This window comes from Thalia democratica, chromosome 3 (genome assembly GCF_965202585.1).
Source record: "Thalia democratica chromosome 3, ktThaDemo2.hap1.1, whole genome shotgun sequence".
Classification (NCBI taxonomy): Eukaryota; Metazoa; Chordata; class Thaliacea; order Salpida; family Salpidae; genus Thalia; species Thalia democratica.
The window spans coordinates 37,795,334-37,818,132 of NC_139167.1; the positions used below are offsets into that span (position 1 = coordinate 37,795,334).

Here is a 22,799-nt window from a genome sequence, read left to right on the forward strand (position 1 = left end):
AGAATAACTTTATACTCATATTTTTTTTTAAATGCTTGACATTATTGACCAGATTTACAGTTTAAAAAATTTAAATGTTTAGATCACTAACAAATTTTAGTTTTATTGAAATTTAATTGGCTTTTAAATTAAACTTTAACATAACTAATTCAGTAAAAAATGTTCTTCTAAGGCTTGGAAAAGAAATCTTACTTATTTCCACGAGTTGGTCTAATTTAATCAATATAGTTTCAAGCTATTGAATAAATGTTATTAATAAAAAACTCTAAATAGTTTATAAACTTTTTTTTTGATAAACAAGTTTGACATAAACGGTGCAAACTAAAAATACTTAAAAAGACCATTACCTGCGAAAACCTTACTTTGATCTATTTTAAAGAAATATTTTTAGATTTTTCAAATTTTATTCTTTAAATAATAGATAGGTTATAAACCTATTCAGATTTTTTAGAAAAACCATTTAGAGAAAAATAATTTTTTAAAGAAAATAAATTTTTTAGAAAGTTTTAGTCTCAAAATTACTATTTAGGACAATCTTTTAAAAACCAAACAAATGAGCGTTTTAAAACTATTACAAAAGTAATTTCAAAAAATTTAAAACTTTAACCTCAAAACAAAAAAAATATTTTTGTAATTATTAAATTTATAAAATTCTGACACTACAAAAGTAAAAATGTTTTTACAAAATTGACTACATCTTAAAAACTAGTTCTAACTCGAACAAAATAAAAAAAAGTCCATAAGCTTTGCTTTGATATATAAGCAAATGTTAATTTTTGTAAATAGGTTTTTAACCCAATTATCTGACCTCAATATCGTTTTTAGCATGTTTTTTTTAATAATAAGAAATTGGTTTACATTAAACAAATTTACTTTCTGGATAAGTGTATTTCAATAGCAATTATTCCTTTTTTGACTCTTTCAAGCATTTTCTCAGAGCAATTCCAAAAGCACTGATAAAAATCATTGAAGCTCCAATTATACTGAAAACATCAGGAATATCATTCAACACCAGTACCTAAAAATGAATATTTCAATAAAACCAACAGGAAACAGTTATTTATGAATAGTAGAAGCTTACATAAATTGTTTCAAAAATATATTAAAACAATTAATAAACTACAAAAGTAAAAGTTTCGCCTATAAATAAATTTAAAAACATAAAGGATAGGAAAAATAACTTAAAAACATAAAGAAAATTAAAAACTTCACTTTTCATTTTAAAAACAAACCCTAAAACTTAATATAAAATTCTAAAAAATTATTTTGCAAACTATGTATTAATTGAAATTAAATAAGAAATTTTTTATTTAATTACTTTTTGTGTAGAACTAAAAAATTGTACAATTGTTAAATAGTTAATTTAAAAATTACAAAATAGACACCATTTTATGTGATAATATACTTTAGTGATTTGTTAATAAACAAATTTTCTACCAAATAACAAGTAAAGATAAAATTTACAATATTTTTACTTTAAATTTTGTCTCAAAAGTAAGTAAACTGAGTACTATTTTATAACAATAAGTTTACTCTACAGAAATTAGTTACAATGATTAAATATTTGTGGTGTTTTTTGTTTCAATTTCAAAATAAATTGTTAAAATAATTTTGATTTCAATTATAAAGGATAAAGTTTTAATCTTTTTTTAGATATTTATTTAAAGTAGAGAAAAATAACAAACTAACCTGAAGTAAAAATATTTGAAAAATTGTTGTGGACCTCATCACAGCAAAAGTAATTGTACGCTCGTACCGAAGAGCTAAAACTAAAAATGTTTGCTGAAACAGTCCAGTTATACCTACTAAAACCAAGTTAGGAAACTCATTATAGCAAGGCATAAATAGTTTATCAGTTGCAAGTAACAATGTCAGCAAAAGAACCATGCCAACTACTGTAAAGTAAAATATTACTAAAACTGGATCTGTTTTACTGAGTTTGCGAGTTGTAGTGAACTGAAGTCCCATTAAAAAAGCTGCAACTATGGCAAATGCAACTCCCATGTACTCTGTAGAACCATACTGTGAGTTCTGAAGCTGTGTAAAAATAAAAGGGGGTTTTGATACAAAAACAACACCAACTACTGACAAACAAGCAAAAAGAACGTCCATCAAAGTGTAAGGTTCTTTAAGCCATATTCTTGCAATTAGACCAGAGAAAAATATGCTACAGTATGAAATGGAGGAAGCATCTCCCATTGGAATACGTTGTATTGACTCATAAAAGCAACAGATAGACATGGTTGCAAAAGTTCCTCTTATCAGTAAAAACTTCAAAGACTCTTTTGTATTTCCAAATAAGCATACTTTCAGCTTTGTGGACCTATACTGGAGAACTGGTAGCAAGGCAATGAACTGTATGCATAATCTAATAAACAATTTTTCTTGTGCAGGAACAGTTGAGGATTTTACAAAAAGTACATTTGCTGACATACACAGTGTAAAAATGAAGCATAAAAACAGTCCCAAAAACTTCCATGGTTGAGTTTTTTGTTTTATGTTTTTACTAGTGCTTCCAATGTCTGAAATAATGTGGTTGAACTTTTATTAAACATTTAGAACTTAACAAAGTTGTAAAAATGTATAAAACTGAGCTGTTCAAAAATTATGTCTTGGTTTAAGTAATTTACAAAGATAAGAAATACTTATCGAAACAGTATAAATAAACTTTAAAACAATAAGGCAGAAAAAAGCCATTAGCTTTTTTTTTTGACTTTGACAAGCATGTAAATTTATTTTTTGAAAAAACTTAAAAAAATAATAATATAATATTATAATCACAAATATGATCTTCAATTAAAAAAGACTCTTTTTTTATTAACAGTGCTGTAATTTGTTTTAATGAACTACTCTTTACAAGATTTTATTTAACGCAGCTTTTCATTTATTAAAAAAGTTCTGCTGTATTCTAGCTAATCAAGAATTGAATGAACTGTAAATATACATTGAAACTAAGTTAATAAGTAAAAAACTTTTGATTAACAAAATGTATAACATGTTAATACTCTATCATTTCCACAAGTTATCAAGCACTTTAATTTGTCAAGATTTTATTATAGATTATGATATACTAAATAGTTAAGTTAAAAAATAGCAATAAACTAAAAAACACTTAAAAAAACTATTAATTCAAAAAATTGTCTTAGTAAACTTTGTCCTTATAAATTAAAAAAAAAATAGAATGACTTATAGAATAGTTTTGTTAATTTAATTTTTAAATTAATTTGAAAACTAACTTAATTATTTAACCAAAAAAAATATATTTTTTTACGTAGACAAAAGCTAAAACAATTTTAAAAGCTTTTTGGAACCAAATGGGGCCAAGGCAAGGATAATTTTAAAGAAAAAATTATTTAAACTCCTAAAAATAACAGTTTTTTTTTTCTTAACCACTATATTTTATTGAAGTATATTCCAACAAGTAATTCAAACAAGATTAATTTTTAAGTTGTTTTTCTCTCAACCAATATTTTTAGTTAACTAAAATAATTTGAAATTTGTTTATTATATATATATTATTTGTCATAATTTTCAATTTAATCTTTTAAAAAAAAAAAAAAAAAAAAACATTAAAATTAACCAGAAACTGATAAGAATTCCTCATTTTCTTTCATCTTTTAAATGCAATTACAGTTATTTTATCAAATATTTAGCTGAAATTTTACTTAAGACACCAACAAAATATTAAATAGATACTATTTTAAAAATCATTTGCAAACATATTCTTATACATAACAAGGGCGTTTTAAAGAAAATTTGAAGATTTGTCAATAAACAGCAAAGAATGTACAAAAAATTGCTTTAAATATTATATTTAAGTTTTTTAATGATTTTAATTTGTATGAAAAAATTCAAAACTAAATGAAATGAATAAAATACATATATATCTTTGAAGTAATAATTCTCTTAAACATAATAAACATTATTTGCTAAAACATTGTTGTTCAAAATTCCTAGTTTTTCCAGTTTGTTTTTTCTCAAATTTCAGGTTTTTTGTTGCCTAAAATAAATTTTTAGGTTTTTCCAGAACCACAGGATTTTTGCCAACACTATATTTACAAGGAAAACTTGAAGATTTGTCAATAAACAGCAAAGAATGTACAAAAAATTGCCTTTAAATATTATATTCAAGTTTTTTAATGATTTTAATTTGTATCTACTGTATTTACAAGAGCCCTGCTTTAAAAACAAACTAAGTTGTGGCTACATGTTCTCCAAAAAATTAAGCTATGATGTGTAGTACTATTGCCACAAATAAAGATTTAGATTTTTACTGTGAAGTCATAATTATTGTAAAGATTGTTATAAAACTAGTTTGACATAAAAGTGTGGTCTGATGCATTGCTGTCTTAATGATAGCTTTAAAAACTCTCTGAGTTTAGTTGCAAAATTGATTGAACCCCAGAGCAGGACTGGGTTATCAAAAATTTTCTCCAAGTTTTTAATATTTTTTCCAGGTTTTTCAAAGTACACATTTTTGGGTCTATTTTTAGATAAAAATTAAGTTTAAGGTAAAAAACTGGTTAAATAGTATAACACAATGATCGATATCGCAACACTTCTATAAATGTGTTTTTTAATAAATATTTTTTTGTCTTGACAAATCTTTTTTATCTATATGATATATCTTTTGTGTCACTTAAAAATTTTACTAATTAAAATGTAAAAGCTGTTTAAAATTCCAGGTTTCTTAGTGATTATTGTTCATAAATTTCTAAAGTTCCAGGTTTTTGTGGCCTTAATTGTCAAATTCCACGTTTTTTGGCAACCCTACCCAGAGTTGAACCCATTACAAAAAAAAACTCAGAAATAAATTAAAATAGGATTTGAAATGTTACATTACCATGTGTGCAGTAATCTTTCTTACAATTCAGAAATACATTTCAAACTTCCTTTAACTGCCTAACAGTAAGAAATGTTTGCAATTTAAACATAATGGTCAATCTTTTTTAATTATTTTTTTAATGCTTTTTAACAACATATTCATCTTTATTTAAACTTCTGATACATTTTATTTTAAATCAAGAATTGTAAGAAAAAATTTTAAGAATTTTAACCGTGGAACATAAATTGTAGTGTTTCAATTGTTTTGTAACCACTATTTATATAATATGTTTATTTGAAATTTATTAGGCATTGTTGCATCATGTTTGCTATAATTTCTTCTGTTAGGTTCTTTACCTAATTACAATAATTATTTATGGGTGTAAAAAGGGATGGTATTGTTTAAAAATTTTAGACAATTTGTCCTTTTTGCTGTTATCTCAATTTTTGATTTTTTCACAACTGAACTATTCACGTATAGCTTATTTTATAATCGGCTATTTATATTTTTATGGTAATGTATTGTAAAGTACTATTTTGTTAAAAAGGTTTTCAAAACCACCTTCCGCTTGTATAATAGGTAGGTAATGTAGTCACTCACTAGTCAGCTTTTTCTAGAATATTTTCATAGTTTATGTTAATTTGATAATAACTATCACGATTAAAAAACTGTCTTGATTCAGAAATTTACATTGAATGATAAGATATTCGATGTAGATATACATAAAGAAAAGACCTATTAAATATGCTTTGAATAAAGAATTTAATTAGTTTTTAAATGATTGTTTTTTTTACCGTACAGAGTTTTTGTAAAACTAAGGTAGCATAACTGTGTAATAAAGTTACAAGAAGTGAGTATTTTTCTTATAATAGTAGAGTAGAGTTGCAAAAATTAATCGATAAAGTTAGTTATGACTTCTGAGTATTATTTTGCTGATTAGCTTCATGTAGATCTTCAAACTGTAAGCATAGTTGCTAGATTACTAAGAGTAGATCACCACTCGATTACTTCAGCATTATATATAAGTTGAAATAAGCAAATCAGAATACGGAGTTCTGGTAACCGTGACTGTAAATCAGAAGTCAGTAGTTTTTTATAATACCCTGGCTTGTTTGAGTATAAAAAGTCCTTCGCTTCATCCCATAGTTATAAAAAGTTTAAGGTTGAAAAGTACTTTTTTGTTTTAAACTTCACATAAAATTATGTCAGAATTTCTAGACTGAAACATTTTTACTTACAACTATTTTCCAAAAGCGTACTTTTAAACTTTTTTTTGTAAAGTAATGAATTTTAGTGCTTTAAACAAGTTATTTTTGATAAAAAAGCTGCACGACGTATATTTCCGTTCAATAAACTTTGATTATTACGACCCTTTGACTACAATTTTACTATTTAAATTAGATAGTACTTTAATTACTCTTTTCTCTGGAACAAAAAAAAAGTTTCATTCTTAAGCAAGTACGTTATATAAGACTCGAGCTTGATTATAAATATTGTTTAAGAAGTTGGTACAAAGTAAAAAGTAAACAAAATTTCATTCAAACAAAAAATGAAAACTAAATACTTCATTCTAAATTATAAACTATTTATGAAAGTTTATCGAATACTTACAAAATAGATTAGGTGTTGGCAATCGTCAAAGTAAAGTAAAAATATGTGGACCGCAATGTAATTTTCAGTTGGAAGCATAGTTTTTTCAAGAAAAAAAAATTATTAAAAAATTTACAACTAGACTCCTAGCTTAAAAAATAGTAAATACTAGTGTTTTTTGATGACAAATTTTCTGAACACTTTAATTCATAATAGATTTTTTTTTAATTGATTACTAGCTTTTCTTAACTAACTACTGCCGACAATAGAAATCTTTGTAGAGAATACGACCCACAAGCAACTTTTTTTTCAAAAAGGAATTTCGTTACTTATAACGGGCTGCCGACCTTTACAGTACATGGCACAATGCACATTTAAAATTTGTCAAGTAAATATCATACCTTTTAATAGAAACAAAACAAAATCACTTAATACATTTGTATAAACATCAAAAAAATTATAACTTTTATAAAAAAAAAAATTTTTTGTTTCATATTATAAAAAAACAAAAAATGTAATATTTACATTCTGTACTTTACCAAAAAAAAATTAGAGAAAAATTTCATTGAAGTTTTTCTATATTTATTTAAAAAATCAAAATTTTTATATAAGCTTTCTTAAATTTATTTTTATAAACCTATGAAAACTATATTAAACAAAAAAAATTCGAAATATAAAAATTGAAATACTACTCTGTACTATTTTGTTTTCTTTCTTGATTAAAAATACTTTTCAATTTACTTTGGTTAAAAACTTAGTTTTAAAACTAAATAATTGAGTTTCAATTTTTTGGCAAAATCTATTTTAAGTTCTAGAAATAATATAACTGTAATGTTTTATGCTGTAGTTTGACTTAAACTGATAACATAGTAAATATATATAGTTTTTTATCCATTTAACTTTAGTGCTGTGTTTTTTTAATTTGCAATGTACTAACAGCCTATCTATACACATTACATTCCGTAGCCGTAGATTTATAATAACATTTTTATTCTATCTTAAAATTAGCTAACTAATTTTCTATTTTAAAATTGTTAGTTTGTAGGATTTCTTAAACGTTTTCAGTAAATAGTTAAATAAAAGAAAGGTTTAGCTACAAAATAAATCGAATTTCGAGTGTCGTAAAAGTTTATTGAACAATATAAAAAATCAACACTCAAAAACTTTGGTCGAAGGACCTGGTGTATAGGAAGACGTTTTGGCCATCAAGCTACACAGCAAGTTAGATGTAAACCAAGAAACTCAAAATACTTACAAATTTTAACACTCTTTTATGAATAATAAAAAAATATATATATAACTGTAAATGTGTGTAATATTGTAAAAACTGTTTTTGTAAATTAAACTTTGATGTGAAAAATATTAAATTTTTGTTCTAAAACGGCTTAACAAAGTTATACAGTGTAAATTTAAAGCATAAATTACTGCAAAAATATTACAAACGTTTTTGTCATCATAGGATTGTAAACATTCTAATTGAGATTTTTTAATAAATTTGAAGCTTTTATATTTTAATTATTTTATAACTTAGTTATATGCTTAAAAAGTGATAATGTAGAAATTCTACAGTAACATAATACTCACCCGTTTTCCTTAAATGTATTTGTTTTATAGTTTAGTCAATCAGTATTTCATTTTTTTTTATATTAAAATTATTTCTACTTTTAAAAACTTATAAAGCAATTTGTCTGTAGTAGTTCGTGAAAAATTTACTTTTAAGACTAAACTTATTAAATTTACACTTACAGCTATTTTATGTAATGTTTTGTTAACATTACAACTTTTTTCCTTGTTTTTGTAGCATTTTGCATGGCTTTACTATTGATTGTAAAAGTAAAGCAGTAGAAATTTATAAATATTTTTTTAACTTATTCACACTACTTATAGTTACAAACATTAAAATTAGTATCAAAAAATTTATCATTTGTTAAATATTTTATACTTATTTTTTTTTTATAAAATATGCATTTAAAATTTGTTTTGTATAGTAACACTGGTTTAATTTTTGTTGGAAAAAAAAAATTCAATTTAAGCATTATAAGCTCAACTGTTTTCAAAACAAACGTTTAATACTTAAAGGCTTCTTTTATAAACGAATTTTAAAACTTAAAAAAATATATATATATTATTAATACCATTAATCTACAATAGACTTTAGTATATATTCTTATTTCTAATAAAGACACATATACCTACATCAGCTTCTATTCTTTCATTACAGTATTTTATTTTTTACAGAAGCCCGTCGAAGTGTGATAACTCGCTTGACACACAGAAACATGTGTTAGTGTAATAAAGAAAGAGTACTATTTAAACTTGTGATTATTATAATTTCAGTCTAAATACTTGACAAAATCTTAATGGAAAAATAAAAAACCTTTTACATGACAATTTTAGATTTAATGTTAAGTAAATTGATTTTTATAGCTATAAAAATAATTCAAAACTAAATAATTTTAGCCTAAAAGAACACATAAAATTAGTAAAACTTTAAATTCTTATACACTATTTGAAAATAGATACTTTAAAGCTAAGCAAACACTTTGTTATGACAATACTTTAAACTTAGTTAATGTAACTTTGTTAGATAGCAAATACTGACCGGATTATTTAATTTAAATAAGTCAAGTTCAACTGTAGGCAATACAAGCAGAACTTCAAAGTCTAACACTGCTCTTTGCCTAGGCCAAACAATTGTGATGCAATGATCAATAACAGATGCTTGGCTACGTCACGAAAAATGTTAATTTTAATTAAATTGTTTAATTAATGTTTCCAAAATTAAATGCCAGCAATATTAGGCAAGTGTCGTCGGTAAATTTCTTACAGTTGATAATTCCTTTATTTTAAATTTTAGTTCACTTAAATTCACTTAAAACCTAACAAACAATTTTTTATGTTTAAACTTTGAGCGAATTAGTAATTTAAGGACTTAAAACATAAACAAATCTAAATGTTTAAAAAATAAGCTGTCTTTATTGTTGAATTAAATAAACGATTATACAGTAGTGACATAAGTAAAGTTCATTTTGTTGTTAGATTTTTAAATACACAAATTTATTTACCATTGTAATAATTAAATAATATAGAGTAACAATTTGCTTAAATTAAAAAAAAAAGTAGAAGCTTTTTTTGAATTATTTAAAACTTAAAATGCACACTTATGACATAAAAAGAAGTTATAAACGAAAGAGCACTTATACTTTTATTGTATACAAACCTTGTCTTTGCTAATAAAGAAAACATTGAGTAAATAATAAGTAAATACAACGCGGAATGTCAACGCTTTGAACAAATGTGTCGAAACAAAAGTGGCTGACAGAAGATATATTGAATATCAGGCTTCGAAAAAACAAAACGACTCATGGCGTGTCTAGCAGTTCACCCGAAACAGTACAAGGAAAACAGTACCACAAAAAACTGCACACAAAAAACGAAATATTGCAGAAGAATTCCATAGATTAACAACGCAAAACAGAAGTCTATTTGATTATACAGTCGAAAATAAGTTTACGTAAAATTTTTCCACCGCTTGGCGTCTATCGCGAGGCGGCCATGTCCAGCAGCTCGAAGTTGCCGAGTTCGTCTTCGGGGGAAACACCCTCCTTGGAGCTTCCTTGCTCCTGGTCCGGGTCGGAGTCCTCGTCGGCGTCCTGAAGCTGTGAGTTGGTGGAGCGGGTCATCTGCTGGCTGGGCATCTCCAGGTTCGTCTTCTTCACCTGGGGCTTGATCTTCTCCTCTTCTTCCTCCTCCGCGGAGCTGGTGCTCGCTCCGTTCTGTTGGACGAAGTTGTAGTTGGTGGACTCGTGCGGCATGAGGATGGCGGGGGCGCGGAAGAAGTAGCAGAAGGGGTAGACCAGCAAGTTGATGTAGGATGAGGAGTACAAGTCGGCGTATCTCATCACCTGGTGTAAAAGTTGAGAAAAAATTACAAAACAAAAACATTAGTACTACACCGCATTCAGTACTCAGTTTTTTTTTTTAATTTGAAAACAATAATGGAGAAATTATCTTTTAACTTAGATCTTTTATATTTATCTTTGGTAAAGCTTTGGAAAATTATACACAAAATATATCAAATCTACATCTCTATTAATTAGTCTAAATTTCCTAAATTAAAAAAAATATATCATCAACACATGATTGATCATTTACCACTAAAGGCAGTTATATTTACAAAACCAAAACGCGCCAATCTTTTAATCATTTAACTTTAATCTTTTATTTTTATCTTTGGTAAAGATTTGGAAAATTATACACAAAATATATTAAATCTACATCACTGTTAATTAGTTTAAATTTCCTAAATTAAAAAAACACACTATCAACACATGATTGATCGTTGACCACTAAAGGCGGTTATGTTTACAAATACGAAACGCGCCAACCTGCGAGGCGAAGAAGGACTGCCTGTTGCCGCTCCTGAAAAGCGACCCGAATATCCCGAACTGCTGGTCCATGTCGTGCGCCACCCGCCTTATCTGCTCCTGCAGCGAGTGGATGTTGGGTCGGTCGCAAGAGGCGCTGTCCAGGTCCCTGTAACGTTCACTACCACATACAACGAATGCTCGGTTAATTGAGGTGTCATGTTTGTTTTAATATTACTAATTTCGGTTGTTGAATTGTTTAAAATTTTCGTCAATAATTTAACTTGCATTTTGTTTAGTATTTTTTATGTTTTAAGATCAATAAACGCGAAAAATTTAAACACTTATTTTTACTAAATGTTTTTTTATATCTTACAATTTAAATGTATCATTATTTTTAGTTTATTTTAAATATACAGTGATACAGTAAAATTCTAGGCAACAGTATGTAGAATTTGATATTTTAAAAAACTTTTAAAAAGCTTTATAAAATATTTATTTTAAGTATCTTAAGGTTTTTCGATATCTACATTTGTTAATATAAATCAATGAAAATTTTAATACTGCTTATTTCTATTTTTAACTTTAAATTTATTGAGAATAAAAGTAAGAACGAACACTTTTTTAATTACTTTACTTTTTACAGCTGTGTACAATAAAAAACTTTTAAGCTTTACAAAATAACTTTTTCACTGTACACAGCTGTAAAGAGTAAAATTATTAAAAAAGTTTACATTTTTACTTTCATTCTCAACAAATTTAAAACCAATAATAAAAAAAGCAGTAATAAAGTTTATGTTGTTAAACTAAGTCGTAAAGTAATTACAGTTATAACATTTTTACAAAACCAATTAGTTATGATGTTTATCGTTATTAACTTAATATTTCTTTTTATCCTTAACTTTTTACAGTTATTTGAAATAAATCAAATGTTTTTTTTAAATTAAGTTTAAGGCAGCTTAATTAACAAATTGATTTAAAAATTTACAATTAAATATTTTGCTTAACTGAATTTAATTTCTTAAACTCTGGCCAAAACAAAAAAAAAGCTTTAATGAAAGCAAATTTTAATACAAAAGGCCATTTGCTTGCCGACAAAACGTTTTTGTAATAAAATACGAACGAAAGCAACTTTTACATGATTTTTTTAAATTTGTAGCTATGTAAGAAACTACACACACAACATAACATAAAAAATAAACAACTACTTTTAACACGCAAACCTGTACTTGTGACCGATCTGGACGTCCAGCTGGTTGAGGTGGTCGTGCTTGTCCTTGTTGCTGTACCAGATGCCCATCTCCCCGTCCATCTCCGGCACCACCAGGAAGGTCCTCCAGCCCCTGCGCTTCTTCGACTTCAGTATGTCGCCGAATATGTGGTCGCCTGCGCGCAAAAAAAAAATTGAAACAGTTCCTAATGATGTTTGAGCGTGAAAATATTTGATTGTAAAAGTTTAGTTTTGTGGCATCGTGTTAACAGTGTTTATTGGCTCGTAAAAAAATATGTATAAGCAAAAGTTTTTGAAAAACAACAAGTTGTTTTTTATGGTTTAAAGTAAGGAAAGTCTGCATGTTGATAATAAAAATTTTGTGAATTAACCGTTAAACTGTTGTACAAAACCCAAAACAATGGAAATCAAAAACAAGTATATGAATAAAAGTAGCATCCAGCTTTTTGTTTTTAAAAAACAACGGAACAGTAAGTCTTCAATTTTTTTGTATACTGTTTTTGACAAAATACAAATATTATATTCATTTTATTAAAAACGTTTAAAAAAGATTAATTTTTTAAAATACAAGAACTTAAATTTTGTAGAAACCCTTTTGCAATTTAGTGTTTTATAACATAAAAAGTTTATTATTGTAAAAACCATTGAAAAAGTTAATGTTTAGAAATATAAAATGGTATACATGATGTTAAATTAATATTTTGCAGCTTTAAATAAAAATATCTAGTATTTTAAACGTTAGTTTGGAACACCTCATTTGAATTGCTGTTATTTAAATAAAGTTGTTTTTATGCAATGATTAAAAAGTTAATAAGTTATTTAGTAAAAATTATTAATATTTAAAAAACATATCTAAACTTTACAAAACTCAGGTTAATACCATGCCAAACAAAAATTTTCTAACAAAAACTTCCAGCCAAAACTTAACATATGAAACTTTAAGTAACAAAACAACAATAACACCAAAGGGCTTAAAAAGTTTCGTACAAACCGATGTATAGAATTTCTTTTCCCTTGGCACCGAGCAAGTCGCAGAGAGTGTCCGACGACCCTCCGCTGTACACGGAACCCTTCTTGAGCTCGCCCGTGTAATGGCCTATGTGCAGGTTGCCCGTGTCCTGTGGGGTGTTTTCACTATTTACTTGTTTTGTACCAAGTTTTGTAAAACAAATGTAAACGTTTAATTTATTTATTTCAACTAATAAAGTTCAAGGCGAATGTTTAGTTTTAAAACATACATACATTAAAATAGTATATAAAAGGTATTTTATGTTTTATGACATGATGATTATCAACTCGAAATTTTAAGTAGTGTTATTTTTCTATTGTTAAGTGATAATGAATTTACAAAAAAACCATTTTAAATTTTTAAAACTATAGATAATTATGTGGACTTTAATTGACTATTTTCAAATTAACTGTAATTAAGATATTTTTTCTAAACAAAAAAAAGTATGATCAAATCATAAGATTACACCAACTTAAAACCTATAGATTAAAACAAGAGGTTTAAATAAAATCTCTCTTATACAACATAATCTTATTTTTTGATATATAGTAATATTTAAAATACCTTAGTTGAATTATTTAAAACAGTACAGTAAAAAGTTTTGGTTTCAAATGTTTTATATAAGCTAAAAATTTAACTTGCTTATGTTTAAACAAAGCTCAAAAAACTATATTGATAGACAATAACACTATAATAAAAAATTGATAAGCTTAGAAACTATAGTTTTGTTTTTTGTTTGTAATAACTTATCTTCATACAGTAAGCACTTATAAAAAAGAACAAAATTTTTAAAACTAATGTACTTTGACCAAAACAAAACATCAAGTAAGATGAAATTTATCAAAACACAACAGTAGTATACATCACACAAAATATCTTTTAAGTAATAATAATTTTTTATGTTTGTTATACTTGCACTGCTTAAATCTAATTTCTACTTTTAAAGAGATAACGACTACAAACAGTATCGATTACCGATAAACAAACAAAGCAAGATTAAAGCACACCTTGCAGATAAAAAAGAAAACTAAAACTAGAAGTAGGGTGTAGGTTAGAACTAAATTTAAAGGAGTTCTAGTAACTAATAAAGAAAAATTCCATAAACTCGTATTTTTAGTTTTATTTATTTTTTAATCTACTAAAAGATCTATTTTTTTTCTATTCGTTTTTAAAAACGGCTGTAAATAAAAATTCAAACAGATAATACAAATACTAATACTACTTAAAAGTGACTACTCAAGCGATCTACTTATTAATTTCAAGTTTGTTTGTTTACAAAATCGATTGTAAAAAAAACTATGGTAATGTAACAAACAGAACGTTTTAAATCTACTAAAAGATTAATTTTTATTCTATTTGTTTTTAAAAAGCTGTAAATATTGGACCAAACAGAACGCACCGTGTTGACCTCCCTGAGCGAGGTGCCTTCAGCGAAGAACTTCGGTTTTCTCGAGTCGACAACAACCACGTCAAAGTAAGACATCCAGCTTCTGTGAGGCGTGCCGGGCTAAAACAGATAAGTTCATAAAGAGTGTTATTTATGAGGTTTGAAGTATGGAATACAATTTGAAGCTTTTATTTTAATAAATCAATAAAAACAACAAACTTATTAAAAAAGATTATGGTAATTTTTTTGTTTACTTATTTTCAGAACAAACTTATAGAAAATTTGAATTTATATTTTTAATTAATGTACAACATAAACAAAATCAAAATTAATTAGTACAATTTAAAAAACGTATAGAAAAACTTTTTATTTGGAATATCTATTAAAGTAATTAATTTCTTTTAAGTATGATTGAAAATTTTTATTGAAAAAAAAGCAAACACTACAAACCTTATTCTGAAACAAAATGATTGAAATTCCATAGGTGAAGCGAAATCATGAAAAAAAAATTGATATTACATGAAAAATTTAATTTTGTGCAAAAACTACATATTTAAAAAAAAAACTACAGCAGTAACTCTTAAGTAGAAATTTATATTTGAAACTCTATTTGATTTTAACGAAAACAACAGAATATCTAAAAATTTAAATTGAAGTTTAGTTAAAAGCTACTTTATAATTATTACAACTACGGCAAATAGAAGCTATTTTTTTAAAAACTACTGCAAAACTTCAAAACTTGATACAAGTATAAAAGAAAATAAAAGCTTTTGTGTTCAACTTGTAGTTAAAACCATACAATAAAAGCTAATCACACATCCATACTGGTTTAAAAAATAATAATAAATTGATCTGACGCACGCAAAAATAGTAAAGCAAAAATATTTTTCTACAGAACCCCATTTGGCGTATTTACGTCTTAAAACTTTTAATCTTGAAAAATCTAGCAGCTTGCCAGGCTTAAGCCTGAATAATTAAACGAGTCTGCACGGAGAACTTTCTGCAAAAGTCGCCCTCTGAAAAGCATGCGCTGCTGCAAAGACTTTAGAAAGCATCTAAATTCAAATTGCAGTCTGGCCGCAATAAAAAGCGAAAAACACATTGCGCAAAAGTTAAGTTGAGGTCAAGTTTGAGCGCTTTGGAGTTGTGAGAAAAGTTAAAGAATTTCTTACGCGAGCAAACATGTTATATAAATTTCCGCTGGTGGTTTAGAATGTGTGTAAGGTTAACGCCACAACAACATAAAGCTCAAAGTTTCTTTTCTAAACTTTCAATCGTGATTAGCTAACACAGATAGCCAGATCGCGCGACGCTGACACATTAAAAGCTTTGAGCTGCGATTTGAAATCAAAATGACCGCTTATGCACTAGTTGAACATAAAGTTGTTGGCAATCACTACAAAGTGCTAATAACAAACAGTTTTTCGTAAACTCAAAACAAACCTGCGGTCCGTGCTCAAAGTCAAAGAGGTAGGTCATCACTTTCTGTTGATTATACAAACTCTAAATGATAAAATTTTACACAAAAGTTAAACAAAATAATTTAATAACATGGTTTTAAAAAACGCTATAGTTTAAAAGAACACAAAAATATTGAGATAAAACTAAACAGTTTTCAATAATATTTATTCGCGTAGGTTGTTTTTGAGTACTTGTTACTATTGGTCAGTTTTATTTGTAGTATTTTCTACTTGGCTGTTTATTTACGTAAGGCCTGAATACGCCCTTGTTTTTGTAAAATTCAAGTATCTTTTGTTTACCGAAGTTTTGACGCATATGATATTGTTACTGTAAGAAATTGCCTTATTCACACAAAAATATATGCTTATTCAAAAAAATTAAGTAAAGTATACAGCTAAATAAAATTTACAACCTAAGAAACTACAAAAGATAAAAAAAAAGGTTAGCTTTATTTGTTTAAACTATATTTCTAAAACAAACTGGTTGTGTGGGTCCGACTAAAAAACTAAACACCAAAAAAACTTTATGCTGAATAACAACATAACTCTGTAATAAGTTATGAAAGACTAACATCAGTGTATTTGTACCCGCTGTTGGTGACCAGGAACACTTTTCCGTGCTTGGACATCCGGTCCAGCAGCAGTGGAAGCTTCGGTTCTTTTTTCACGTACCTGTCCAAGTCGTCCATTGTCCGTTTCTTTAAATCGCCCTGAATTTTAAATAAAATTTTAGAAAACTTTGAGAAACATTTCAAAATACTTAACTGCTTTTCCAAGTTGCAAGAAAAACCACAGCTCTTGGTATCTTACAAAATTATTTTATAAAGTAGTGAAAAGAAAATATTGTACGAAATAAAGAAAGTAATAGCATCAAAGAATTCATAAAAATTACATAGATTGTTTTAAAAATTTTATTTTATTTTATAAATTTTAATCGTAAGTTTAACTTTTATACACTCAAAATTTTTGTGGTTATTTGAAGCAAACTAACTTGTATGTGAATGTAGTCCACAGCAGATCTGATATCAGAGTAGATAGTTTTGTAGCTCATCAGCCTAGAACCAATTTTGATTCCATTCAGGGTCTGTGTTAGTTGTATGATATAATGAAATATACAGCAAAGTTATACAATTTTACATCTTATTTAAAAAAAGCTTAATGAAATAAACTTAAATTACCAATTAAAGCATCTTTGTCTGTTTGTAAGTGATATTTCAAAAATATAAAAAAAAATTAAATTAAAATATTCTCAAATAAAACATGTAGATTTAAGGTTTATCGGTTTAAAAATAAAGTATAAAACAATACATAGAAATTAAAAGTTAAATAGAACAAATTAATATTTTATAATAATCAATATGGTAAACTTAAGTTTTCAATGTCATAAGTACTTCATTGTATTTAGTAACATTAATTTTTGGAAACTACTTATAGAAACAATTTGTTTTACACTTAATATTTTTTATCTTTGTTTTTATAAATGTAAACAATACTTTAACAGAAGGAAACTTAAATCTAAGAACATCACGTAATTATCTTAACTTTTAACAGCTAAAAAACATAAACACAATAAAATTTATATGACCATTATACTCTTAAATTTACAAATGAACGAAAACTTTTTTCTGTACATATTTCTAACAAGAACGACTAAAACTTGCAAGATATACCGTTTTTATTTTAGTTTAAACACAATCGATTTATTAAATAAACTAGGTTAAGGCGGAACGGGATTTATCATGAACTTAAAAACTTTAAAAAGGCATGCAGTTTTAAAGCACGTGATGAATATTCAGTAAAGCACTTACAAGCTACTCTTGAACATATGCATATCCGCTATTTCATATTTATATGAAAATGTTCAAAATTTTGATATGAAAATTGTTTTAACTTGAACAATTTTTTAATAAACTACATAAGTTTAAAATAGAAACATTATTTTTTACAATTTTTTTTTAAGAAATACAAAATATAGCTAAAGGTGTAAGATAAGAATAGTTCTTACTATATTACTATTTTTTGGTCACATTTTGTAAACTTCAATACTTTTAGCAAGTAAAACAGTATTTTTGAATGATAATTAAAATACTTTGTTCAGGTTTGCCAAATTTTTTGAGAAATTTCTTTCAGGTTTTCTGAATTTCTTCCTGGTTTTAAAAAGTACACGTTTTAAAGTCTTTTTTTAGTTTAAAGCAAAGTTTAAAAATTGTGCCAAGTATTATAACAACATTGAAAGATACTGTAAAGCTACTTTAAATAAGTATTTTGTTTGAAAATTTTTGATGATGACAAATTTTTTATGTCTATATGGTAGATTTTTCGTGCCAAATTAAAATTTTACTATTAACATGTAAAAATTATTTAAAATTCCAGGTTTTTAAGTTATTTTTGTTCAAAATCCCAGTTTTTTTCAAAATTTCTCAAATTCAAGGTTTTTCAGAATTCCAGTTTTTTTTTTGCAACCTTGTTTATTGACAAAAAATTATCTTTTATATTATGTTGTAAACCGTATCTTTTAAAAGCATTTTTCTAAAGTTGGCCAAACACGGCAAACTTTAGCCTGATAAATATTTCAGACGGCAACAGCACAACAACAGGTTCTCGCCTTCTCGTAGCTTTCGTCGCCGTTCACAAAGTAGTCGATGATGCACGCTTGCAGGTATATTTCGGGCAGGTTGAACAGCGTGTTGAATATGTAGAACCTGCCTGTGTCGCCCACCTCGATGAACTTGTTCGGGTACAGTTCCAGCACCTCGTTTCTGTTGGAAAAAACGTAAAAAATTGTGAAATTTTCACCCGATTTTTATCTGACGAATTCTTTATCTGAAACTCTTCTCAGAACAAAGTTTCAAGTTTTTATTGATCGCTTAGTTGTGTATATAACAATAGTTGCTTTATTAACTGAAGTATATGCGGACGCTTTGTTAAACATAACACTATATTTTAAAGAGCCTTTGTTTGTAATTTGTGCGGTTCAAATAGCTCAGATGCTAAAAAATATCATCAAAAACAGCTACTGTTTCAATGTGCGTCGCTAACAGATAGGAGAAACGATTGACAGCTTGTTTATCAAGTTTATACTTAAGCAAACACAAACTTGACTGTAATTCATAAGTAAACATGCAGTTTTTAGAAACATTCATAATTTCTGTGTTAATCTGCTAAGCTGGAATTTAAAAAATAAAAACACAAACTACTTGAGAGAACATATCAACAACATTTTGCGTCAGTTAGCTAATTTATTATAACAATGTTATTGTAACAACTAAAACATATTCTCAAGTTGTTTAGTTGCTTAAAAAATACAAATAAATTGATATGATAAAAAAAATTTTGAAACAGTTTGAAATTTTTAGTGTAAACAGTTTTTTTAAATTCTATGTAATACTTGAGATAAGTTTATATTTAACACTAAAAATGTTGAAAAAGTAAAAATAAAATTTTGTACAAAATTTTAAACAACTAAATTGACAATAGTAAACAAACTATTTAAATATAAGTTGAGCAAAGTATAAAACCACTTACATACTAAGGAAGCGGAAACCTTGTGCACAACTTAATATGTTTCCATATGTATCTACCTAGATGAAAAAATAAATATTAAAACTCTTATAAATACTAAGTTGTTCGTTATAAATAAACACAACACGTTTTTATTTCATAAAAGTTTTTTCTAGTAAGTAAAAGAAAATGTTTTTATTAAAAAAAAAAACTGTAGCAAAATATAAAACAGTTGCTAGTATATTTCTTAGCAGTTATAAGCTTTAATGTAACTGTTTAATATCAAAAACAAAGTTGTTTTTTAAACTTGTTGCATTTATTTTGTACAGCTAAGCATACAACTGACTTATGAAAACACGCAATGTAAACTGTATTTAAATTATTTGTCTATCAGCTATTAATCAACTTAAACATTTAAACATAATTCACTTTCATTATTAAATTTAAGCTAAAAAACTTTAAACTAATTTTTACCTTCCTTTTTTTTTCAATGCGCTAATTTTACAAAACTTATAACTTACTTAAAATACTGAAAAATATGTATGGAAAATGTTAGGAAAAGTTATAAATTACCACAAGTGTAACAAAATCTGTATTTAAATATGTATAAAACAAAATTTTAAATTAATTAAAGCTGTCTAAAATATATAGTTACATATAAGATATTTTTATATTTATATTTCTGAATTGAATACACAAAATTTTAAGTTTTTTATCTTAAGTTAAATAACCAATCTAATTAGTTTTGACATTTTTTAAATGAGTTTTCATATTCCTGTTTATAAATAACATATAAAATAAAATGTATTCTACAAAGTAAAATTACTTTTATATTAAACTAAGAGTGAACTAAGATACAGTTGTTATTGTAATAACGCTCTATTTTGAGACATGATGCCACAAAGTGTGCAATTTAATCTAATAAACTTCTTAAAAAGATATTGCAATGCTTCTTATAAATTCTTTTTACGAGAAACTAAAAACCTTGATTAGAGTTCCAAGCGTCTTGTCAAATATCAATCCACGCAGGGGGAATTGAGCATCATACGCGTATTTTCGCAAGGCCTCTGGGTAACCGCAAGCAATTAGCCTGTGTGCATGTGAAAAGTGCGCAATAACAACAAGTGCAGGCAACAGTTTAAATATTCATGAAAGTTGTTACTCTAACTCACCTCTCTCTGACAAGTTCAAACCCAAGTTCTTCGTAGGCTGGAGACTTGTACACGGCAAGCGTGTAATCCATGTCAAAACCAAAGCATTTTATTTTGCCAAGGTTCAAACTTCTGTTGACGAACACTCTGCAGAAAAACGAACCAGATAAAACTAAGTAGCCATGGGTGGTGAAGTTACACGAAAAGTAGCGTTTCATTACTTAAGTTTTAGGTGTGTCTTTTTGATATGTAAAATAATTGTGGAAAAAAAACTGTGAATAATGTTAAAAGCTTTGAACACGCAAAAAGGTTATTGAAATAAATATTTTGTAAAATTTAATGTCAAAATTAAATCGAATTTTTTTATAATTTATTACATATTTCTATTGTTTGCATAACTAATTGCAAAAATTACAACTTGTTTAAAATTTATATAGTGTACATGTATATACAAACCCTTAGTTAAGTCTAAACAGTTATTAAAAAAAATAATTACAATATTTCTAGTATAAAAATTTCTAAGCATATAAACAAGAAAACTAGTTTCTTAAAGAAATACATTTTAGAAAAATTTTAATATTTACTTTAAGATCATTTTAATGTTCAACATTGTAATGTTGAAAAATCCCTTTCATCAATATACATAATTGAATATGTTAAAAACAGAATTTTAATTACTTAGGTATTTAATTTTTGACGTTTTTAAATACTGACTTTTGAAACATGAATTTACATTATAAACAAACTATATAAAAAATAATTGCAAAACTATTCAGTAAGTTTGAATAAATTAAGAAAATTAAAAAAAAAGTACAACTTAACTAAGTAAACAATTTTAATAAACTTTAATTTTAAAACATTTTTTTTAACAAAACAAAATTTTTAATGTTTTTTAATAAATATTTAGAAAAGTTTTTTAAAGTAATAAAGTTTTATGTAAGTTTAAAACTATATCCTACCTTATTTTGTCAAAAAAAAATTAAGGTGAAATTCAATTTCTAATTACCACAATTGTATTTTTTTTTTAAATCGGCAAATATTTTTACAACAAAACTGTTTAAACAAAAACATTAATGCCAACATTTGTAATCAAAATAACGAAAAAATAAATTAAGTTTAAAATTTCAAGCTTCTTATTAAGCAAGCAAAAAAAGAAAATTAGAGAAAACTTATTTCAATAAAATTAATGAATATATAACCTGGATTTAGGCTGTCTCTTGTAATTATTTAAACCAGTTCCAATTTCTTCATTTGCATGTGAGTTCTATTTTTTATTTCATTTATGAATTATAGATTAAAACAAAATTATGTCAATATTTTTTTTGCTTTAAATAATGACAATTTAAAATTTGAACAAGCTGTACAGCAAATGTTATAAAGTATTAATTTACTTTGTGAAATATAAGTAGTAATAAATAAGTTTAATTAAAACTTTAATTAATAAAGTAAAGCAGATATTTAAAAACATTAAAAAACTAACCATTTTCTTTACAAATAATATGCTTTTAGTAAAACAAAAATTTAAAATCTGTAAAAAAAAATATTTTAACAGTAATTAATTTTTAAAACAACAAATACTACTGTTTTAATATTTTAAGTTTTACTTGGTTTTAAATTAATTTTGAAAACAATTTAATTAAGCTACAATTAATTTAACATAATGTGGTCTTTTGTGCCTTCAAAATATGTGAAGATATGAATACAACCCTGCCTCCATAATCAAAACATGTATTATAAAAGAACAAAAACCACTAAATAATAACAAAAAAATAACAACAAAATAAATCCAAAAATAAGAACAAACAAAGCAAAAATAAGTTGACTTGTACATAAGTTGTTTTTAAAATAAGCTAACTAAAATTGAAACGTCACAATGTGTTTTTTTGTGTGATTCTTTTAATATTTTATTTTGTTCTTTATTTCGTTCTGAGGATATGAACAAAGCGTTGAAACTAAGTAAACGATTCGAAAAATAGTTGTTTTTTTATATTATAAATACATTTGATATTATGTATAAAACTATTTGTAATAATTTATATATTAATTTTATATAACTTTGAAAGTTTCAATATTTATAATCTAACGTATGTACAAAAACTAACATAGTTATAGTAATATTCATTCAGTACATTTAGATATACACACATAATTATTTTAAATAATAAAATTACTATAACTTGCAAAAAAGTATAAAAAGAGAACTTTTACATGTCATGTTGATAAGCAATTTTGTCACTCTAGAATAGTTACATTAAAAAAAAATCTTGACATTATGAAA

General features: G+C 25.8%; 2 protein-coding genes across 3 annotated transcripts; both read right to left on the minus strand.

The window, feature by feature from the left end:
- Nucleotides 1-854: 854 nt before the first annotated feature.
- LOC145831602 (solute carrier family 35 member G1-like) lies at nucleotides 855-2,518 on the minus strand. The gene is made up of 2 exons (XM_082938908.1): nucleotides 1,690-2,518; nucleotides 855-1,018 (listed from the first exon to the last, which is right to left on the minus strand). The coding sequence occupies exons 1-2, from the start codon at nucleotides 2,431-2,433 to the stop codon at nucleotides 902-904; spliced, it is 861 nt and encodes a 286-aa protein (XP_082795034.1). The 5' UTR covers nucleotides 2,434-2,518; the 3' UTR covers nucleotides 855-901.
- A 6,859-nt stretch (nucleotides 2,519-9,377) lies between these two features.
- Nucleotides 9,378-22,069, minus strand: LOC145831456 (cytosolic purine 5'-nucleotidase-like). Of its 2 annotated transcripts, XM_082938721.1 has the most exons (14): nucleotides 22,002-22,068; nucleotides 21,721-21,785; nucleotides 20,543-20,668; nucleotides 20,355-20,460; nucleotides 19,395-19,450; nucleotides 18,475-18,628; nucleotides 16,861-16,953; nucleotides 16,442-16,579; nucleotides 15,853-15,894; nucleotides 14,422-14,529; nucleotides 13,005-13,131; nucleotides 12,006-12,168; nucleotides 10,804-10,951; nucleotides 9,378-10,320 (listed from the first exon to the last, which is right to left on the minus strand). In XM_082938721.1, exons 1-14 carry the CDS (start codon nucleotides 22,002-22,004, stop codon nucleotides 9,955-9,957), a joined length of 1,695 nt encoding a protein of 564 aa, XP_082794847.1. In that variant the 5' UTR covers nucleotides 22,005-22,068; the 3' UTR covers nucleotides 9,378-9,954. The 2 variants fall into 2 exon arrangements, with proteins under 2 accessions (XP_082794847.1, XP_082794848.1); XM_082938722.1 differs by lacking the exon at nucleotides 15,853-15,894 and having other exon boundaries at nucleotides 22,002-22,069.
- Between the last annotated feature and the right edge of the window lie 730 nt (nucleotides 22,070-22,799).

Bases quoted from the DNA above. Each gene is read 5' to 3' on its own strand.
- LOC145831602 (XM_082938908.1), bottom strand. From the start codon at position 2,433: ATGTCAGCAAATGTACTTTTTGTAAAATCCTCAACTGTTCCTGCACAA. The intron at 1,019-1,689 runs GTTAGTTTGTTA...ATTCATTTTTAG, and splicing joins TTCAAATATTTTTACTTCAG to GTACTGGTGTTGAATGATAT.
- LOC145831456 (XM_082938721.1), bottom strand. The intron at 20,461-20,542 runs GTGAGTTAGAGT...ACATGCACACAG, and splicing joins TTTGAACTTGTCAGAGAGAG to GCTAATTGCTTGCGGTTACC. The intron at 10,321-10,803 runs GTTGGCGCGTTT...CTTTTACACCAG, and splicing joins AGTCCTTCTTCGCCTCGCAG to GTGATGAGATACGCCGACTT.